A 17462-nucleotide genomic window follows, 5' to 3' on the forward strand; every position below is an offset into this window, starting at 1 on the left:
CGGCGTAAGAGCGGTATTATCACATAGATTCCCTGATGGCTCAGAACAGCCGATAGCTTTTGCGTCACGCTCATTGAACTCAGCTGAGCGTAACTATGCCCAGATCGACAGGGAAGCACTCAGCCTGGTATGGGGAGTGAAGAAATTCAACCATTACCTACACGGACAAAAATTTACCTTGTTGACTGACCATCAACCCCTCGTCTCCATATTCAACCCTAAAAAGGGTGTTCCCATTATGACAGTGCAAAGGCTACAGAGGTGGTCCCTTTTCCTAGGGGCACACCAATATGACATAGAATACAAAGGATCAAAACAGCATGGGAATGCTGACGGTTTATCGCGCCTACCGTTGCCAACGGTAGAAGAGGCACCTACAGTAGACCCAGTGGAGATGTTCCACTCAACCATAGTGGAATATCTACCAGTAACAAATTCTGCCATTGAAAAGGAAACGAGAAATGACCCGACTCTCTCACGAGTCTACGATTTAACGGTGAAGGGATGGCCAGCACATGGCGAACCACTGTTGCCAGCATTCTCGCAAAGAAGAGAACAGCTGTCAGTGTGCCGAGGAACCTTGATGTGTGGATCCAGAGTGGTGATTCCACCCAAACTCCAGGATAAAGTGCTAAAGAAGCTTCACGAGGGGCATCTGGGTGGAGTGAAAAAGAACCACCTAGCCAGAGCGTTTGTGTGGTGGCCAGGTATCGATGGAGACATCAAAGAAATGACCAAGAGCTGCCTAGGATGCCAGAAGGTCCAAAACGCCCCACCACAAGCCCCTCTACATCCATGGGAGTGGCCCTCATCTCCATAGCAAAGGGTACACATCGACTTTGCTGGTCCATTTATGGACTCAATGTTCTTAATCGCGGTTGATGCACACTCCAAGTGGCCGGAGGTAATAAAGATGTCCTCCACCACCACGGAAAAAACCATCACAGTATTAAGGACCATATTTGCCAGGAATGGGCTGCCTGAACAGATCTGTTCTGATAATGGACCGCAATTTGTGTCCGAAGAATTCAGGAAGTTCTTAAAAAACAATGGGGTTAAGCACTACACGTCCGCCCCATACCATCCCGCCACCAATGGATTGGCTGAAAGGTTTGTCCAGACATTCAAGAAGGCCATAAAGGCCATGGGTAATGAAGACATAAATCTACAGCATAAGGTAGATAACTTCTTGTTTGCATACAGGAATGCAACACATGTGGTTACAAACCAAACTCCCGCCACGATGTTCTTCAATAGAAACCTAAGATGCCGGCTGGATTTGATCAAGCCAAACATCAGAAGGGACGTGGAGAACCGGCAATTTCAAGGCATGAATGAAAGGCCAACTAGAACCTTCCAGATAGGTCAACAAGTTTTGGCCCGGGACTACCGTACCGAGAAATGGCAGCCTGGAACTATTTGCACACGACTAGGACCACTGATGTATACCGTGGACATTGGAGAAAGCATAATAAGGCGCCATGCTGACCAGATCATAGAGTCATCCGAAAAGGGACAACCTACACCACAACTCTATACACCTAACAATGAAGTAGAGATACCCATATCTACCTCTGATCCGGTGATACTGGAACCCGATGAACCCGACACTGGCATTCAAGCCGAATCAGCCTTGCCAAAAGAACCTACTACACCACCAGAAACTACTACACCACCGAGGCGTTATCCGGACCGAGTCAGGAAGCCTCCAGAGAGACTGACTTATAATTGATTAACTGCAGCAATGTGTAGATTATTGTTCTTGTAACATGTTAATTAATGATTACTTAAAATATTATGTACTGGTTGTCTAAAAGGGGAGGAATTGTGGTGTATGTGCCTTTACGAGCCCCCTGTGTACTGTAATGCCGGTAATGGCCACTCGGGCTATATAAGCCTGTATATTGTCTTGTATTTGTTAGTTCACCTCCAGACTTTGTTCAGTAAACACCTGTGAACCCTACTCCTGCCTTCCGTGTCTCTATTAACACACGGATACAACACCTTCTGTAGTGTCCGTGTGTAGATAAAGACACTGAAGACAGGAGTTGGTTCATAGGTATTTACTAAGCAAGTCTGGGGGGGGGGGGGGGGGGTTTCTAAAGGATATACACAATACACAGGCTTATATAGCCCAAGTGGCAATTACCGGCATTACGCACACCTGGGGCTCTTAAAGGCACATACACCACAATTCCTCCCCTTCTAGCTAACTAGTACAGCATATTTTAAGTAATTATTAATTACATGTTATATGCAAAATAATATACATTGTTGTATTAATTAATTATAAGTTAGTCTCTCAGGAGGCTTCCTGACTTGGTCCGGATAACGCCTCGGGGGTGTAGTAGTTTCTGGTGGTGTAGTAGGTTCTTCTGGCAAGGCTGATTCGGCTTGAAGGCCAGTGTCGGGTTCATCGGGCTCCAGTATCACCGGATCGGAGGTAGATATGGGTATCTCTACTTCATCGTTAGATGTATAGAGTGGTGGTGTAGGTTGTCCCTTTTCGGATGACTTGATGATTTGGTCAGCATGGCGCCTTATTATGCTGTCTCCGATGTCCACGGTATACATCAGTGGTCCTAATCGTGTGCAGATAGTTCCAGGCTGCCATTTCTCGGTACGGTAGTCCCGGGCCAAAACCGGTTGGCCTATCTGGAAGGCCCTAGTTGGCCTTTCATTTATGCCCTGAAACTGCCGGTTCTCCACGTCCCTTCAGATGTTGGGCTTGACCAAATCCAGCCGGCATCTTAGGTTTCTATTGTAGAACATCATGGCAGGAGTTTGGTTAGTAACCATATGCGTTGCATTCCTATATGCAAATAAGAAGTTATCCACCTTGTGCTGAAGTTTTATGTCTTCATTACCCATGGCCTTGATGGCTTTCTTGAAGGTCTGGACAAACCTTTCAGCCAATCCATTGGTGGCGGGATGGTATGGGGCGGACGTGTAGTGCTTTACCCCATTGTTCTTTAAGAACTTTCTGAATTCTTCGGACACAAATTGCGGTCCATTATCAGAACAGATCTGTTCCGGCAGCCCATTCCTGGCAAATATGGTCCTTAATACTGTGATGGTTTTTTCCGTGGTGGTGGAGGACATCTTTATTACCTCCGGCCACTTGGAGTGTGCATCAACCGCGATTAAGAACATTGAGTCCATAAATGGACCAGCAAAGTCGATGTGCACCCTTTGCCAGGGAGATGAGGGCCACTCCCATGGATGTAGAGGGGCCTGTGGCGGAGCATTTTGGACCTTCTGGCATCCTAGGCAGCTCTTGGTCATGTCTTCGATGTCTCCATCGATACCTGGCCACCATACAAACGCCCTAGCTAGGTTCTTCATTTTCACTCCACCCAGATGCCCCTCGTGAAGCTCCTTTAGCACTTTATCCTGGAGTTTGGGTGGAATCACCACTCTGGATCCACACATCAAGGTTCCTCGGCACACTGACAGCTGTTCTCTTCTTTGCGAGAATGCTGGCAACAGTGGTTCGCCATGTGCTGGCCATCCCTTCACTGTTAAATCGTAGACCCGTGAGAGAGTAGGGTCATTTCTTGTCTCCCTTTCAATGGCAGAATTTGTCACCGGTAGACATTCCACTATGGTAGAGTGGAATATCTCTACTGGGTCTACTGTAGGTGCCTCTTCTATCGTTGGCAACGGTAGGCGCGATAAACCGTCAGCATTCCCATGCTGTTTTGACCCTTTGTATTCAATGTTGTATTGGTGTGCCCCTAGAAAAAGGGACCACCTCTGTAGTCTTTGTGCCGTCATAATGGGGACACCTTTTTTAGGGTTGAATATGGAGATGAGGGGTTGATGGTCAGTCAGCAAGGTAAATTTTTGTCCGTGTAGGTAATGGTTGAATTTCTTCACTCCCCATACCAGGCTGAGTGCTTCCCTGTCTATCTGGGCATAGTTACGCTCAGCTGAGTTCAATGAGCGTGACGCAAAAGCTATCGGCTGTTCCGAGCCATCAGGGAATCTATGGGACAATACCGCTCCTATGCCGTAAGGGGATGCATCGCACGCCAGTCTGATTGGTAGTGATGGGTTGTAATGAGCCAAAACTTTCTCGGATGTGATTAAGTCTTTACATTTATGGAAGGCACGCTTACAGTCTTCGTTCCATTTCCAAATCACTCCTGTCTGTAGAAGATCATTAAGAGGGTGTAGAATAGTTGATAAGTTCGGTAAAAATTTATGATAGTAATTTATTAATCCCAGGAATGACCTTAATTGTGATACATTTTCAGGTGCTGGGGTTTTTATAACTGCTTCAATTTTTTCAGGTGGCTTATGCAACCCTTCCTTATTAATTATGTGGCCACAATATGATATCTGTTTTGGAAAAATTCGCACTTGGGGCGATTTGCTCGTAGGCCCCGTTCTTTCAGCCTAGTGATCACCTGCTCCAAATTGGCAAGGTGCTCGTTGTCGTTTTCTCCTGTTATAAGGATGTCGTCTAGGTAGCATTGAGTCCCCGGAATCCCTTGCAGGACTTGCTCCATAGCTCTTTGCCAGATAGCTGGAGCTGATGCTACTCCAAAAACCAGTCGATTGTACTGGTACAGGCCTTTGTGTGTGTTTATTGTGAGATACTTTTTAGAGGTCTCCTCAACCTCCATCTGTAGATATGCCTGTGCCAAGTCAATTTTTGTGAAACGTTTCCCTCCGGATAGTGAGGCGAAAATATCTTCTAAGAGGATACTGTACCGTGTGAAGGACCGGGTTTACAGTCACCTTAAAGTCCCCACAGATGCGAATTTTTTTCTGTTCCTCAGTTATTTTTCAATGTTTTTTTCATGACTGGAACGATGAGTGTTGCCCATTCGCTCCAATCTATTTTGGATAATACGCCTGCCTTTTCCAAATTCTCCAGCTCTGCCTCGACTGCTGGACGTATCGCGTATGGCACCGGTCTTGCCTTAAAAATTTTTGGAATTGCTGTATCTTCCACTTTTATTGAGGCGGTGATGCCCTTCAAGGTTCCTAGTTTCTCTTGAAACACTTCTTTGGCGTTGGCCAAGATGTCTTTTAATCGTTCAGGTATGATGTCATCATTGTTTTTTTTCCTTACTGGTCACCGTCAGTGCCTGAATGGAGTGCCAGTCTAAACGTATCTTCCTGATCCATTCATGTCCCAACAACGGTGGACCACCATCTTACATAGATACATAGATACATAGAAGATAGGAGCAGGAGTAGGCCATTCGGCCCTTCGTGCCTGCTCCGCCATTCGATGAGATCATGGCTGATCCTTTAATTCAGTATCCCGTCCCCGCCTTCTCTCCGTAACCCTTAACCCCTTTTGCCCGTAGAAATATATCTAATTCCCTCTTAAATATATTTAATGAGCTGGCGTACACTGCCCTCTGTGGCAATGAGTTCCACAGGTTCACCACTCTCTGAGTGAAGAAATTCCCCCTCATCTCTGTCCTAAATGGTTTAGCCCTTATCCTTAAATTATGTCCTCTAGTTCTGTTCTCACCCGCCAAGGGAAACATTCCTTCTGCATCCAGTCTGTCTAGACCTGTCAGAATTTTATACACTTCTATGAGGTCCCCTCTCAATCTTCTAAACTCCAGTGTGTACATCCCTAAACTACATAGTCTCTCCTCATAGGTCATTCCCGCCATTCCTGGTATCAGCCTGGTGAATCGCCGCTGCACCCCCTCCATGGCAAGAACATCCTTCCTCAGATGAGGCGACCAAAACTGTACACAGTACTCGAGGTGTGGTCTCACCAGTGCCCTGTACAGCTGCAGCAAGGTATCCCTGTTCCTGTATTCTAACCCTTTTGCTATGAAGGCCAGCATACCGTTTGCCTTCTTGACCGCCTGTTGCACCTGCATGCTCGCCTTCAGTGACTGGTGTACAAGAACACCCAGGTCTCTCTGTACTTCCCCCTCTCCCAATCTATTGCCATTTAAATAATAATTTGCCCTCCCGTTCCTGCACCCAAGGTGGATAACTTCGCACTTGTCCACATTATAGTGCATCTGCCATTTATCCGCCCAATCGCCCAGTCTGTCCAAATCGCTCTGGAGCTTCCTGGTCTCTTCCTCTGAGCCCACCCCCCCTCCTAGTTTAGTGTCGTCTGCAAATTTGGAAATGCTGCATCCGACTCCCTGATCCAGGTCATTAATGTAAATTGTGAACAGCTGGGGGCCCAGGACAGATCCCTGTGGTACCCCACTTGTTACTGCCTGCCATTCAGAAAATGAGCCGTTTATTCCAACTCTCTGTTTTCTATCTGACAGCCAGTTCCCTATCCATGCCAAAACTTTCCCCTTTATCCCATGAGCCTCAATTTTCCATGCTAATCTTTTATGTGGGACCTTATCGAAGGCCTTTTGGAAGTCCAGGTACACCACATCTACTGGCTCTCCCCCATCTATTCTACCAGTTACTCCCTCAAAAAATTCCAATAGATTAGTCAAGCAAGATTTACCCTTTGTAAATCCATGTTGACTCTGTCCTATCCTGTCCCCATTTGCTAAGTGCTCCGCTATTTCATCCTTAATGATGGACTCCAGCATTTTGCCCACAACTGATGTAAGGCTTACAGGTCTGTAATTACCTGCTTTTTCCCTACCCCCCTTTTTGAATAGTGGGGTAACGTTAGCTACCCTCCAATCCATCGGCACTGTTCCCGAGTCTAATGAATTCTGAAAAATCATCCTTAGTGCATCCGCTATCTCTAGGGCCACCTCCTTCAGTACCCTAGGATGCATGTTATCAGGCCCTGGGGATTTGTCCACCTTCAATCCCTTTAGCTTCCTTAACACCTTGTAGAATGTATAAATACAACTTTTGTATTTCTTTGCCGTTGTATACCACAGGCACCCTTATTTTTCCTTTGGGGTAGACTTTCTGCCCCGTATATGTTTTTAAGATAATGGACGTGTCTTTTAGAGGTATATGCGAAAATAGCCTCTCGTAATCTCGTCGATTTATTACGGTTAGAGCTGATCCTGTATCTAGCTCCATTTTAACTGGGGACCCTGCTATTGTGAGGGTAACCCAAATGGTTTGGTAATCCTCTTTGGCAAGTACATTATGTAATTTGAGACAGCTTAGTCTCTTGTTTCCAGAGTCGCTATCGCTATTCTGGTCTTCGGAGCTATTGTCCGTCATCATTTGTACCTTCCTGTACTTTTCTTTATTGATTTTGTTTCCTGTCAGTGGATTTATTTTGTCCAGATTGGCATACCCGTGCAATGTGTCCAATCTTACCACATTGCCTGCATGCTTTGCCCTTGAACCAGCAGTCCCTCTGGTTATGGGTGGATCAGCCGCAGCGATAACATCTTTCGAACTCCTGTGTCATTTTATGGGTGCCGAAGTCCTGTGTCTCTTGTTGTATCTCTGCAGCTCCTTTTGCTGCTGCTTCGTATGATACAGCCATACTGAAAGCTTTGTCCAATGTTAAATCTTTTTCAGAAAGCAGTCTTTTTTGTGTTCCTTCACTTAAGAGACCGCAAACAAATTTGTCTCGAAGATAATCCGATAGTCCTGCTCCGAATTGGCAGTACTTTGATAACTTTCTTAATTCAGTTAGGTAATCAGCGCTACTTTCATTCTTGTGTTGATTTCTCTTGAAGAACTTGAATCGTTCCGCTATCAGCAGCAGTGTTGGGTTTAAATGCTCCTGCAGGGTATCAACAATTTCTTTAAAAGTCTTGTCCTTTGGTTTGGCTGGAGTGATTAAATTTCGTAACAGCCCGTATGTCTTCGCGCCCATTAAGTTCAGAAGTACTGAAGCTTTTTTTTCCATCTGCTATTCCATTTGCAGTGCAATAAACCTCTACTCTTTCCACGTATGTGGTCCAATCTTCTATTTCGCCATCAAAAGCCTCAATATTACCAGATTTAGGCATTTCAGAAAAGATATGGCGCTTCCCGCGCTTTTTTTTTCTCTCTGTAGCAACGATATGGCGCTTCCCGTGCTTTCCCGCCGCTGCTACCGATAACAACGCTGTTTTACTGTGGTTTCCGTTTATTCACTGTTGGAGACTCGTTCCTGACGGAGGTCTAAACGCTGACCTGCTTGCCGCGCCGGCCGTCTCTCGAGTGCACCCTCCCAGTCCGTTATTGCTTGCCTCCGATTTTGCTGCCTGTCTCAGCTGTAGAGCCCGCCGCTGGAGCTCCAGCCTGACGCCCAGGAAGGATTAGCGCAGTACCTGTCACCAGCTTGGCCAGCTGGTGAAACCACAGTTTCTCTTACTTCCTTGAGTCTTCTGGACGCTGGAGGAATCGATGTCCTTGAGGTGCTGCCGAATTGCAGGTAAGTCCGTTTCCACTTCGTCGCCACTGTAGTGTCCGTGTGTAGATAAAGACACTGAAGACAGGAGTTGGTTCATAGGTATTTACTAAGCAAGTCGGGGGGGGGGGGGGTTTCTAAAGGATATACACAATACACAGGCTTATATAGCCCAAGTGGCAATTACTGGCATTACGCACACCTGGGGCTCTTAAAGGCACATACACCATAATTGCTCTTAAAGGCACATACACCACACCTTCCAATTGGTCCCCCCGCCAACATGCTTTCTCAGTGTGCAGCCATGTCAGAGCCTTGCCGCAATCTGGCATGCCTTGCCGCCAACTTGTCCTTTTGCTAAAGCCATTCTTCGACCTCCCTGCTTTCAGATGCTGCATCACCAATACGGGATCTGCGCCCTGAAGCTGCTATGGAAAGGACTGTTCAGAGCTTCGGACAATCCCTGGAAAGGTCTGTCCAGGGCTTGTCTGAGGCAGTGGAACGGAGTGCTCCGGCCTTGTCTGAAGCAATGGAAAGAACTGTCCAGGGCTTCTCCGAAGCACTGGCACCTGCCACACAGGTCCTCACTGCTGCCACGCAGTCACTTGCTGGCCTCGTCCACACCCAGATTGAGGCAACGCGAACTCTCACTGCAGCCACCCTATCTGCATCAGCTAGGATCACCCCGGGCCCTTCCAGTACCATACGAGGCCAGGAATCAGTGGAGCAGTCGCTTGTGGCGGATGAGCCGAACCGGTCCCCTCAGAGAGCCAGTGGGTCGTCCGACCATGGTGCAGGTGTCCTCTCTCGGCAGGTGACCATTGCTCATGCCACCGCTGGTACGTCTGCAGTGCAGCTGCCACCACCTGCAGTGCACACTGCTTCCAGCCATGCCCAGATCAAGCAGCCAGCCTCCGCACCCTCCAAAACCAGAGGTCGTCCAGGCCGTCTCTCAGGGGCTTCTGCGCTTCCACACAGTCAGCAGGCGTCCCCCAGCCTTGACCCCGCCACTGGGGTTCAATTACGTAGGAGCAGCAGGGAGGGAAGGGGCCGACCGCGAAAGAGAAGTCGTTCTCCATCAAGGGGCCAGCAGTAGAGGGAGGTGCTGAGACGTTTCTTTGGCCAAATTCAAGGACTCCCTCACCTGTTGTGATTGTTGGAAATGGTTTGTTTAGTTTTGCGGCTTTGCCGAAGAGTTAACTGTTATTTAGTTAGTTATGGTTTCTGTTGACATGACGTTGTTATGCTGGAAGGACTTTTTTGACAATAAAGAAAAGTTTTAATTTGCAACGGTACACGTTACTACTTACAGTCATGCTGGCCTTCAGAGGCTTTGAAAGATCCGAAGTGCGCAGGACGAATGACACCCATCATTCCGTCAGAGGGGCCTCGAACCGCGTCCTGATGAGCCTCTGACGGATGGCCCTTCCACTTTCAGGAGCCCTCCCATCTTCCTCCTCCTCCTCGTCCGCCTGCTCGTCGTCCTCCTCCTCGTCCGCCTGCTCTGCTGGACCTTGAGGGACAGCTGGCATTGGCTGGGTGCATCGAATGGCCAAGTTGTGGAGCATGCAGCAGACGGACGACGATGTGACCCACTTGCTCCAGCAAGTACTGCAGGGCTCCCCCCGAATGGTCTGGACAGCGGAAACGCTGTTTGAGCACACCAATAGTGTGCTCCACAATGTTCCTGGTCGCCTGATGGCTGCTGTTGTACAGCTCTTCTGCTGGGGTGGCGGCCAAACGGAGCGGTGTCATGAGCCATGGGCAGAGAGGATAGCCCTTGTCCCCAAGAAGCCAGCCTCGTGGGTGATCCGGCCCCTCAAAAAGGTCACAAACTGAGGTCTGCCGCAGGATGAACGCATCGTGGCTGCTCCCTGGGAATTGGGCGTTGACTGCCATGATCATTTGGCGGTGGTCACAGACCAGCTGCACATTGAGGGAGTGGAACCCCTTGCGGTTGCGGAAGTCCTCAGGATTCAGTAATGGCGCCCGCAAAGCCACGTGTGTGCAATCAATCGCCCCCTGCACCATGGGGAAGTCCACAATAGCAGCGAAGCCCTGCGCGCGCTCCGCCTGCTTCTCCAGGGTCAGAGGGAAGGTGATGAATTGACGCCTTCTTCTATAAAGGGCAGCTGTCACTTGCCGGATGCAACAATGCACTGCAAACTGAGAGATATTCGCAATGTCCCCAGTGGCTGACTGAAAGGATCCGCTGACATAGAAATTGAGGGCAACAGTCACTTTGACGGCCACCGACAGAGGTCCTGCACCATAGACGCGGCTGCAGATCCTCAGCAAGCAGGTGGCACAGGTCAGTTACAACCGCCTTACCGAATCGGAGCCTTCAAACACACTGCTCCTCCGACATGGCAAGGTATGACACCTGCTGTCTGAATACCCTCGCAGCGTACCCTCGGATTGGCCGATCTCCATTGCCCCTCCTCCTTCTGGCCAATCCCGGCCCTCTCTCCCGCCGTCTCGTGCCCCTTCAAAGTGTCCGGCCATGAGGACGTGGCCCTCCAAAGCAGCTCCCATTCCGATGCCAGTCGGGCAAAACGCTGTTAGGTGTAATGCTCCAACTGCTCCGGACAGGTCTGAAGGTCCCAAGTATTCTAAGGCTAAATCCAAAAAAATCTGCTCAACAGTAGCTCACCAACTCTCTCCAGCAACGATCACAATAAACAGGCCAAGTGGCTGCAGCTTTTATACTAGAGCTGCCCCCTTTAAATAGCGCCCCCCGACTCCGAGAAGGGCCTGGTAACGTTCCATCGAACTGTCAATAATAGCGCTAGGCGGTAAGGTTCCGGGCACCACCGAATATCCGGTCAGGGGTGCCTAAAAGGCGTTGCACACTGAAATGACGTCATGGTCTGCCTGCGCACGCGGGCGCGCGCTAACAGTTAGCGCAGGCATTAAATGTATAGTCAATATGGGAGGTGTCGCTATCTTCATTGCGCCCGCCCGAACATTGGGTAACGCCCCACATTTCGGACTCATTAGGCGCTAATCGCCGGCGCTAACAACCGCATTTCTAGGCCACTGTGTCCAGTTTTGGGTGCACCATTATGGAAAGGACATTAAAATCTTTATTAAATCTCTTCAGCTTTCTCTGATTTAGTGGAAATAGTTTTAATATTTCAAGTCATTCCTCATCCTGGTGATCTACACACTCTATGGCTTTATCATCTTTTTATAATGGGGTGCCTAAAACTGCACACCGTACTCCAACTGTGACCTAACCAATTTATCATTATTTCTTTACTCTTGGCCTCTTTTTATAGAACCCAAAATCCTGTTGGCCTTTTTTAATGACATTATCTGCCTGTACGTGCAATTTCAGGGAATGATGTATTTGAACCCCTCGGTTCCTATGTTCGTCCACACCATTCAGCACCTTATTACTACTTACACATGGATTATTATGGAACTGGTCTTAACAATATTCAAGAATAAATGGAATCTAGGGAATGGGAAAGTATGGAAAGCAGATCAAAATCTATATATTTTTTCCATATAATACAGTTCTATCCATCACACCTCTCCGACACACAAATTTATGTATCACTCATCAAAACAAAAGGATAAAGAACACAAAATAGTGTCTTTGCCAGAATAGCTGAATACTCTTAATTGATCTCCATATGAATTTACCTAGTATCTACTTAGTAACAATTAGATTTTGTAACCTTAAAAAAAGACACACGCCTAAACTTCAGTAGTAGAATTTTGCATTAGTGTTTCTGTCCTCATAAAACAGAATTGTTTATTGTAAGCAGCACCACAGGAGATTTGTTAATATACTGTCTAGCTTGAGTTTTGTCCATCATATTGCACTTTACAGATTACACCCATGCATTCTGATTCAAATTCCATATTCACAAACCAGCAACTTAAGAACTAAAGAGACAAGCCATGTACGAATCAAAAGTGTCTTTAGATGGCTCTGAAATGACTCCAAATATATTTTAGAAAATTCTTTTAGCAACTCCTTGATTTCTTAGCTATAAGAAAAATGATTACATTTACCTATACAATGGTATTTTCTTTGTTTGAAATGCCTGAAACAATGTTGGCCAGCAGGTTGTGCCTATATAAGGAACCTAAACCTCACATTTATGGGGTTTCCAGGATAAATATTTGTAATCTCGTGAAAACTATGTGTTTGCTCTTGCCACTGTTTAATTTCACTTACTAAATAAACTTAATTCATAGTTACAACCCAAGACATATGATCTGATAAAGTGTTGTCTGTCAGAGAGATCAGGAGAGTACAAGGTATCTCATACTTTTATCAGACAGTGTGTGCATGAGGTCACTAGTTCAAGTCATAGGAAGCATTGGGTCGCCTGTGGAAGCGGTACAAGGAAAAGCAATCAAATTGTAACAGGAACTGAAGATGGAACACCAGAGCTGACCAGGCATAGGAGCAGAAAATGTGTGAGGCGCAGCAATTGTGTTTGAACTGCATTGGCAAAGCGGAGTTATACTGCCAACACTGTCTCACACTAAACTTAGCAATAGTTCTACTCCACTTCCTGTGTTGATAATTTTTTATTATTAAGAGAGTACAGGCTTCTTTTCTCCTGTATGCTTGCTCCCCCAACATTACAAAAATACATTTATAAAGTTCCCAGGAGATTCAGGGCACTTTTATAATGCAATGTTGTACTAAAAAGTGATGTATCTATTGCAAACGTGAACGACGGCAAGATTACCTGCTAGAGATGGCCTAACATCACACACTTTTAGTGCACTTGGGAATCAGATCACTGACTCATCTCCCAAGTTATATTGCCATTTTTGAATTGATGCGTATCTGAAACTGATCAAAAATGGCATACGCCTCCACCTTTAAGCATCACAGAAGTTACATTATAAGGAAAAGTAAAATACTTAGGAAAATTTGTTTTTACTTCCACAAATTGATTCATAACTCCAGAGCAACAAAGTCTACTGCATGATGTCCATCACCGACCAAACTTCTACCATGAGCACCACCTGTAGGTTTGCTATAAAGACCACCTCCTGGAGTGTACAACATACCGTGATAAACTATAAAGCATTGCTCTCATAGACATGAACCATTTGATATGTTACTATCTTGTAACATGCTCCTACTTCCTTCCCCTTTCTTGTGTTGTCACTTACTATCTTCAATGAGAGGATAGACACTTTCCCCCATCCCCTCCATTCTGGTTTTACTAAAAATGACTGCTCAGAAGAGATGGGGAGCAGCTGGCCTCTACACAACAGCATTGTAGAACATAGGCTGAAAAATGCATCCTCCCATTCTGTGGCTTTAGTGTGATACTATGCATTACCCTATATTCTATGTCACACATTGTCAGCTGTGGCTCAGTGGTAGCACTCCCGAGTCAGAAGGTTGTGGGTTCAAGTCCCACTTCAGAGCCTAGGCTGACGCTCCAGTGCAGTACTGAAGGAATGCTACATTGTCAGAGGTGCAGTCTTTCGGATGAAACGTTAAACCGAGGCACCGTCTGCGCTCTCAGGTGGACATAAGAGATCCCACGGCATTTTTTCGAAAAAAAGCAGGGGAGTTCCCCCGCGGTATTCTGGCCAATATTTATCCCTCAACCAACAAGACTATCTGGTCATTATCACATTGCTGTTTGTGGGACCTTGCTGTGTGCAAATCAGCTGCCACATTTCCTTACATTACCACAGTGACTATAATTCAAAAGTGCTTTTGGACACTATATAAATGCAAGTTTGTTCTTTCTTTTTTATCATAGATTTACATCTGCAAACTTATAGTATAAAAAGATACATCTCCCTTTAGTCCAATTGATTAAAGTATTTACAAGATTCAACTGAATAGTGAAACAACAACAAATTTAGAAATATATTATGTTAAGGCCAAACCACAAAACAGATAAGCAACATATCCAACAGGTACATATCTGACATTGTCCGATTCCATAATTCAGGGAAAAGATATTTAACACTCTGGCTATTGCTTGATCACAAGTTCCTCTGTTTAAATTAGTCTCGTGTTCATCTGATTATATTTGCAATTAAAACAAAAATTGCATCTCAAATCTAGAAATATAAACTATGATATAATTAAAGCATTCAACAAGCCGATTGTACTGAAAGTATGGATACTGGTAATGTAACCACCGGCCCCTCATCCCCAAAACATCCATTTGAAAAACAAACTAAAAAAGTAGCCCTTTTACACAAATATTGTTGTTGTAATTGGTTTTCCCCCTCCAGTATGTACCATGAACTGTTCCAACAAGGTAAGCTGCTGTAACAACCTACATGTATCGCAGAATATTTCAATTCATTAAAATGCATGTAGGCACCTCAGACTGACTTGGAAGACGACCCAGAAGTATCCAAGTCAGCAAACATTAGTACTAGCTGATGACCTAGCCAGGTCAATGCAATGATTCCTATATAAATGAACAAAGCTCCTCTTGGAACAGACCTGTCCCTAAAACATGAGAAATCCCAGGGACAAGCAGGCGCCAAAACAGAATGATGCCATAAGAGGGGAAAGCGATCATAAACTAGGAAATAACTTCTTCAATTTTGTAAATTCACATGGGGTGTCGTTTGTGCTGAAAGTACTTCCCCTAACCTTAGCCTCTTCATTAACTGACTGGAGAGATTGTGTGTGTAAATCATATGCATTTAATTAAATACCTAAATGTAATTTTTGTATATTCAAATGGCATTGAGGTATTTAATGCTGTTCTTTGTAGCGGGATCACTATTTTGTATTCCTAAGCAAGCATATTATGAACACAAAAGTGATCGTTAACCCAGTGATTATTCACTACTCGGGTCGTTCTGCATCATTTGTTTTTTTCTTGTTGTCTTGTGCTGTATATAAACAGAATACTCTTCCAGCATCATGTGAGGCGCTGCATTAAAGGTTACACAGGCTACTCCTTTTAATTTGAAGTTGCTTAATTCAAATTGAAATTGTGCAACAAAATAAGCTCCTGTGCTGTTTTATTGGAGTTGCTTAATTCATATTCAAAATAATTTCAATTGTTGCACAAAAAACTATTTTGAATTCAAGGCAGTAGACATCTTCGAATGAATGGACGATTCACTAAATGTATTAACTTTTAACAACATTTTTAATATAAATATACTGAAACAGTTAGTGTCCAAAAAATGAATTACAAACTATTTAGCCACTACAATAAAGGCTGCATTACAGCACAAATGTTCTTTGTAATCCTAAGGGTAATGCATTTCCTAGTAATAGGTTATGCAAGTCCTACAACTTTACACGGAGGACAAAAATAGACAAAAAAAAGTATAAGCTCAAGATTTGTATACTTTGTAATTTGTTAAATTATTAAAAACTGAAGAACGACAAAAGAGCTTGCTTTCATACAGCACCTCATTAGGACGTCCCACAGCACGTCACAACTAAGCAAAAAGCACGTCACAACAAAGTACTTTTAAAGTGCAGTCACTGTTGTCATTTAAGCAAATGTGGTAGTCAATTCATGCACAGCAAGGTGACACAAACCACAAATAAGATGAATGACCAGTTAATCTATCTTGGTGATGTTGATTGAGGGAGGATTATTAGCCAGATAGCCAGTAGAACTCCAGGTCTTCTTTGAATGGTGCCATTTGATTTTTACGTCCATCTGCACTACTGGAACAGGCAAACATGGTCTCAGTTTAACATCTCATCCAAAATTCAGCAATTCCAACAATGCAGCACTCCCACAGTACTATACACTAAAGTGTCAGCGTATATTATGTTCTTAAATCCTGGACTGAGGCTTGAATCCCCAACCTACTGATTACGATTTTGAAATATTTACTGCTGAAGTTTATAGTTAACATGTACCAATACTATCTGTTTAGGACTGAAGATTATTCTCTACCCAGGCACCCCCAAAACACTTTCACTGCACAACAAAAAAACATTCCTGACCAATGCACTATGTACCTCCCTCCACTGTGTACAAACCAACTATACATCCTCAGCAACCAAGCCGGTGTGACAGTTGTGTGTGTGTGTGTGTGTGTTTTGCAGGTACTTAAAAGTAAACAAAACTGAAACGAATTGCAACCAGTAACAAGTTTCTATTTGCCCTGAAGCTGGGACAACCTTGTGATACTTTCTGACATGCAATAAGTTGGTGATTACTAATATGGGCAGATCTTGGAGTAGCAGCATCAGGTGCGGAGACTGCTGTCGCCCTTTGGGTGCAGTGGTCAGCCAGCCCAGTGTCAGTGTCAGGAGCTCAGCCCGCAGCATCGCCTTACCTGCTGCTCAGCCGCGGACACGCTGTACCTGCGGCTCAGGCCGCTGTCGCTACCGCTCCACCACCGCCTTCCACCGTTGTGAAACACCAGGCCCCCAGCCAGCACCGCCCCGGCTCCGGCAACTCCCAGTCCCAGCAGGACCCCGGGACTCAGCCTCCGCCGGCTGCCGGCGCTCCTCAGCCCGGTGAAAGTTGCTGCAGGTTCCCTGATGATCAGCGACAGCCACCGCCAGGTCGCCATCTTCGCGGAAGTGCCGGACGATCTCGCGAGAGCGGCTGTCAGTCTGTGACAGCCCGAGTCTGGAGTGTCTCCAGCTGGGCTTTTAGCCTTCTTTACATTTCCGAGCTGGAGAGGGTTATGTTTACTCGTTTATTTTTCTTTTAAAAACTCAGTTATTTCGATGTATTTGCAATCTCTTGCAATTAGTCCACAGGTTGATTGGCTATGATAAATTGACCCTTAGTGTTAGGGGGATTAAATACGTGGGGTTACTGGGATAGGGTGGGATATGTGTTGGTGTAGGGGTTACGGGGATCGGGGATCGGGGATCGGGTGGGATATGTGTCGGTGCAGGCTCGATGGGCCGAAATGGCCTCTATCTGCACTGTGGGATTTCTGTGATTTCAACAAATTCCTCTCTCAGGTGGACGTAAAAGATCCCATGCCACTATCTCGAAGAAGAGCAGGGGAGTTATCCCCGGTGTCCTGGCCAATATTTATCCCTCAAATCAACATCACGAAAACAGATTCTCTGATCATTATTACATTGCTGATTGTGGGAGCTTGCTGTGTGCAAATTGGCTGCCGCGTTTCCCACATTACAACAGCGACTACACTTCAAAAAAAGTACTTAATTGGCTGTAAAATACTTTGAGATGTCTGGTGGTTGTGAAAGGCGCTATATAAATGCAAGTCTTTTTTAATA

General features: G+C 45.6%; 1 protein-coding gene across 3 annotated transcripts in view; it reads right to left on the bottom strand.

The window, feature by feature from the left end:
• Nucleotides 1–16854, bottom strand: part of micu2 (mitochondrial calcium uptake 2) — a 572545-nt gene extending 555691 nt beyond the window's left edge. Inside the window, exon 1 of one of the 3 annotated variants that reach the window (XM_085999181.1) lies at nt 16538–16854. In XM_085999181.1, the coding sequence (XP_085855307.1) occupies nt 16538–16777 (240 nt within the window). In that variant the 5' untranslated portion in view covers nt 16778–16854. The remainder of the gene's footprint in view (nt 1–16537) is intronic. The other 2 variants (XM_085999180.1, XM_085999182.1) reach the window with 2 other exon arrangements.
• Nucleotides 16855–17462: the final 608 nt, after the last annotated feature.

The sequence above is a fragment of the Somniosus microcephalus genome, chromosome 10 (assembly GCF_052327205.1).
Source record: "Somniosus microcephalus isolate GS21.2 chromosome 10, FLI_Smic_1.0, whole genome shotgun sequence".
NCBI lineage: Eukaryota > Metazoa > Chordata > Chondrichthyes > Squaliformes > Somniosidae > Somniosus > Somniosus microcephalus.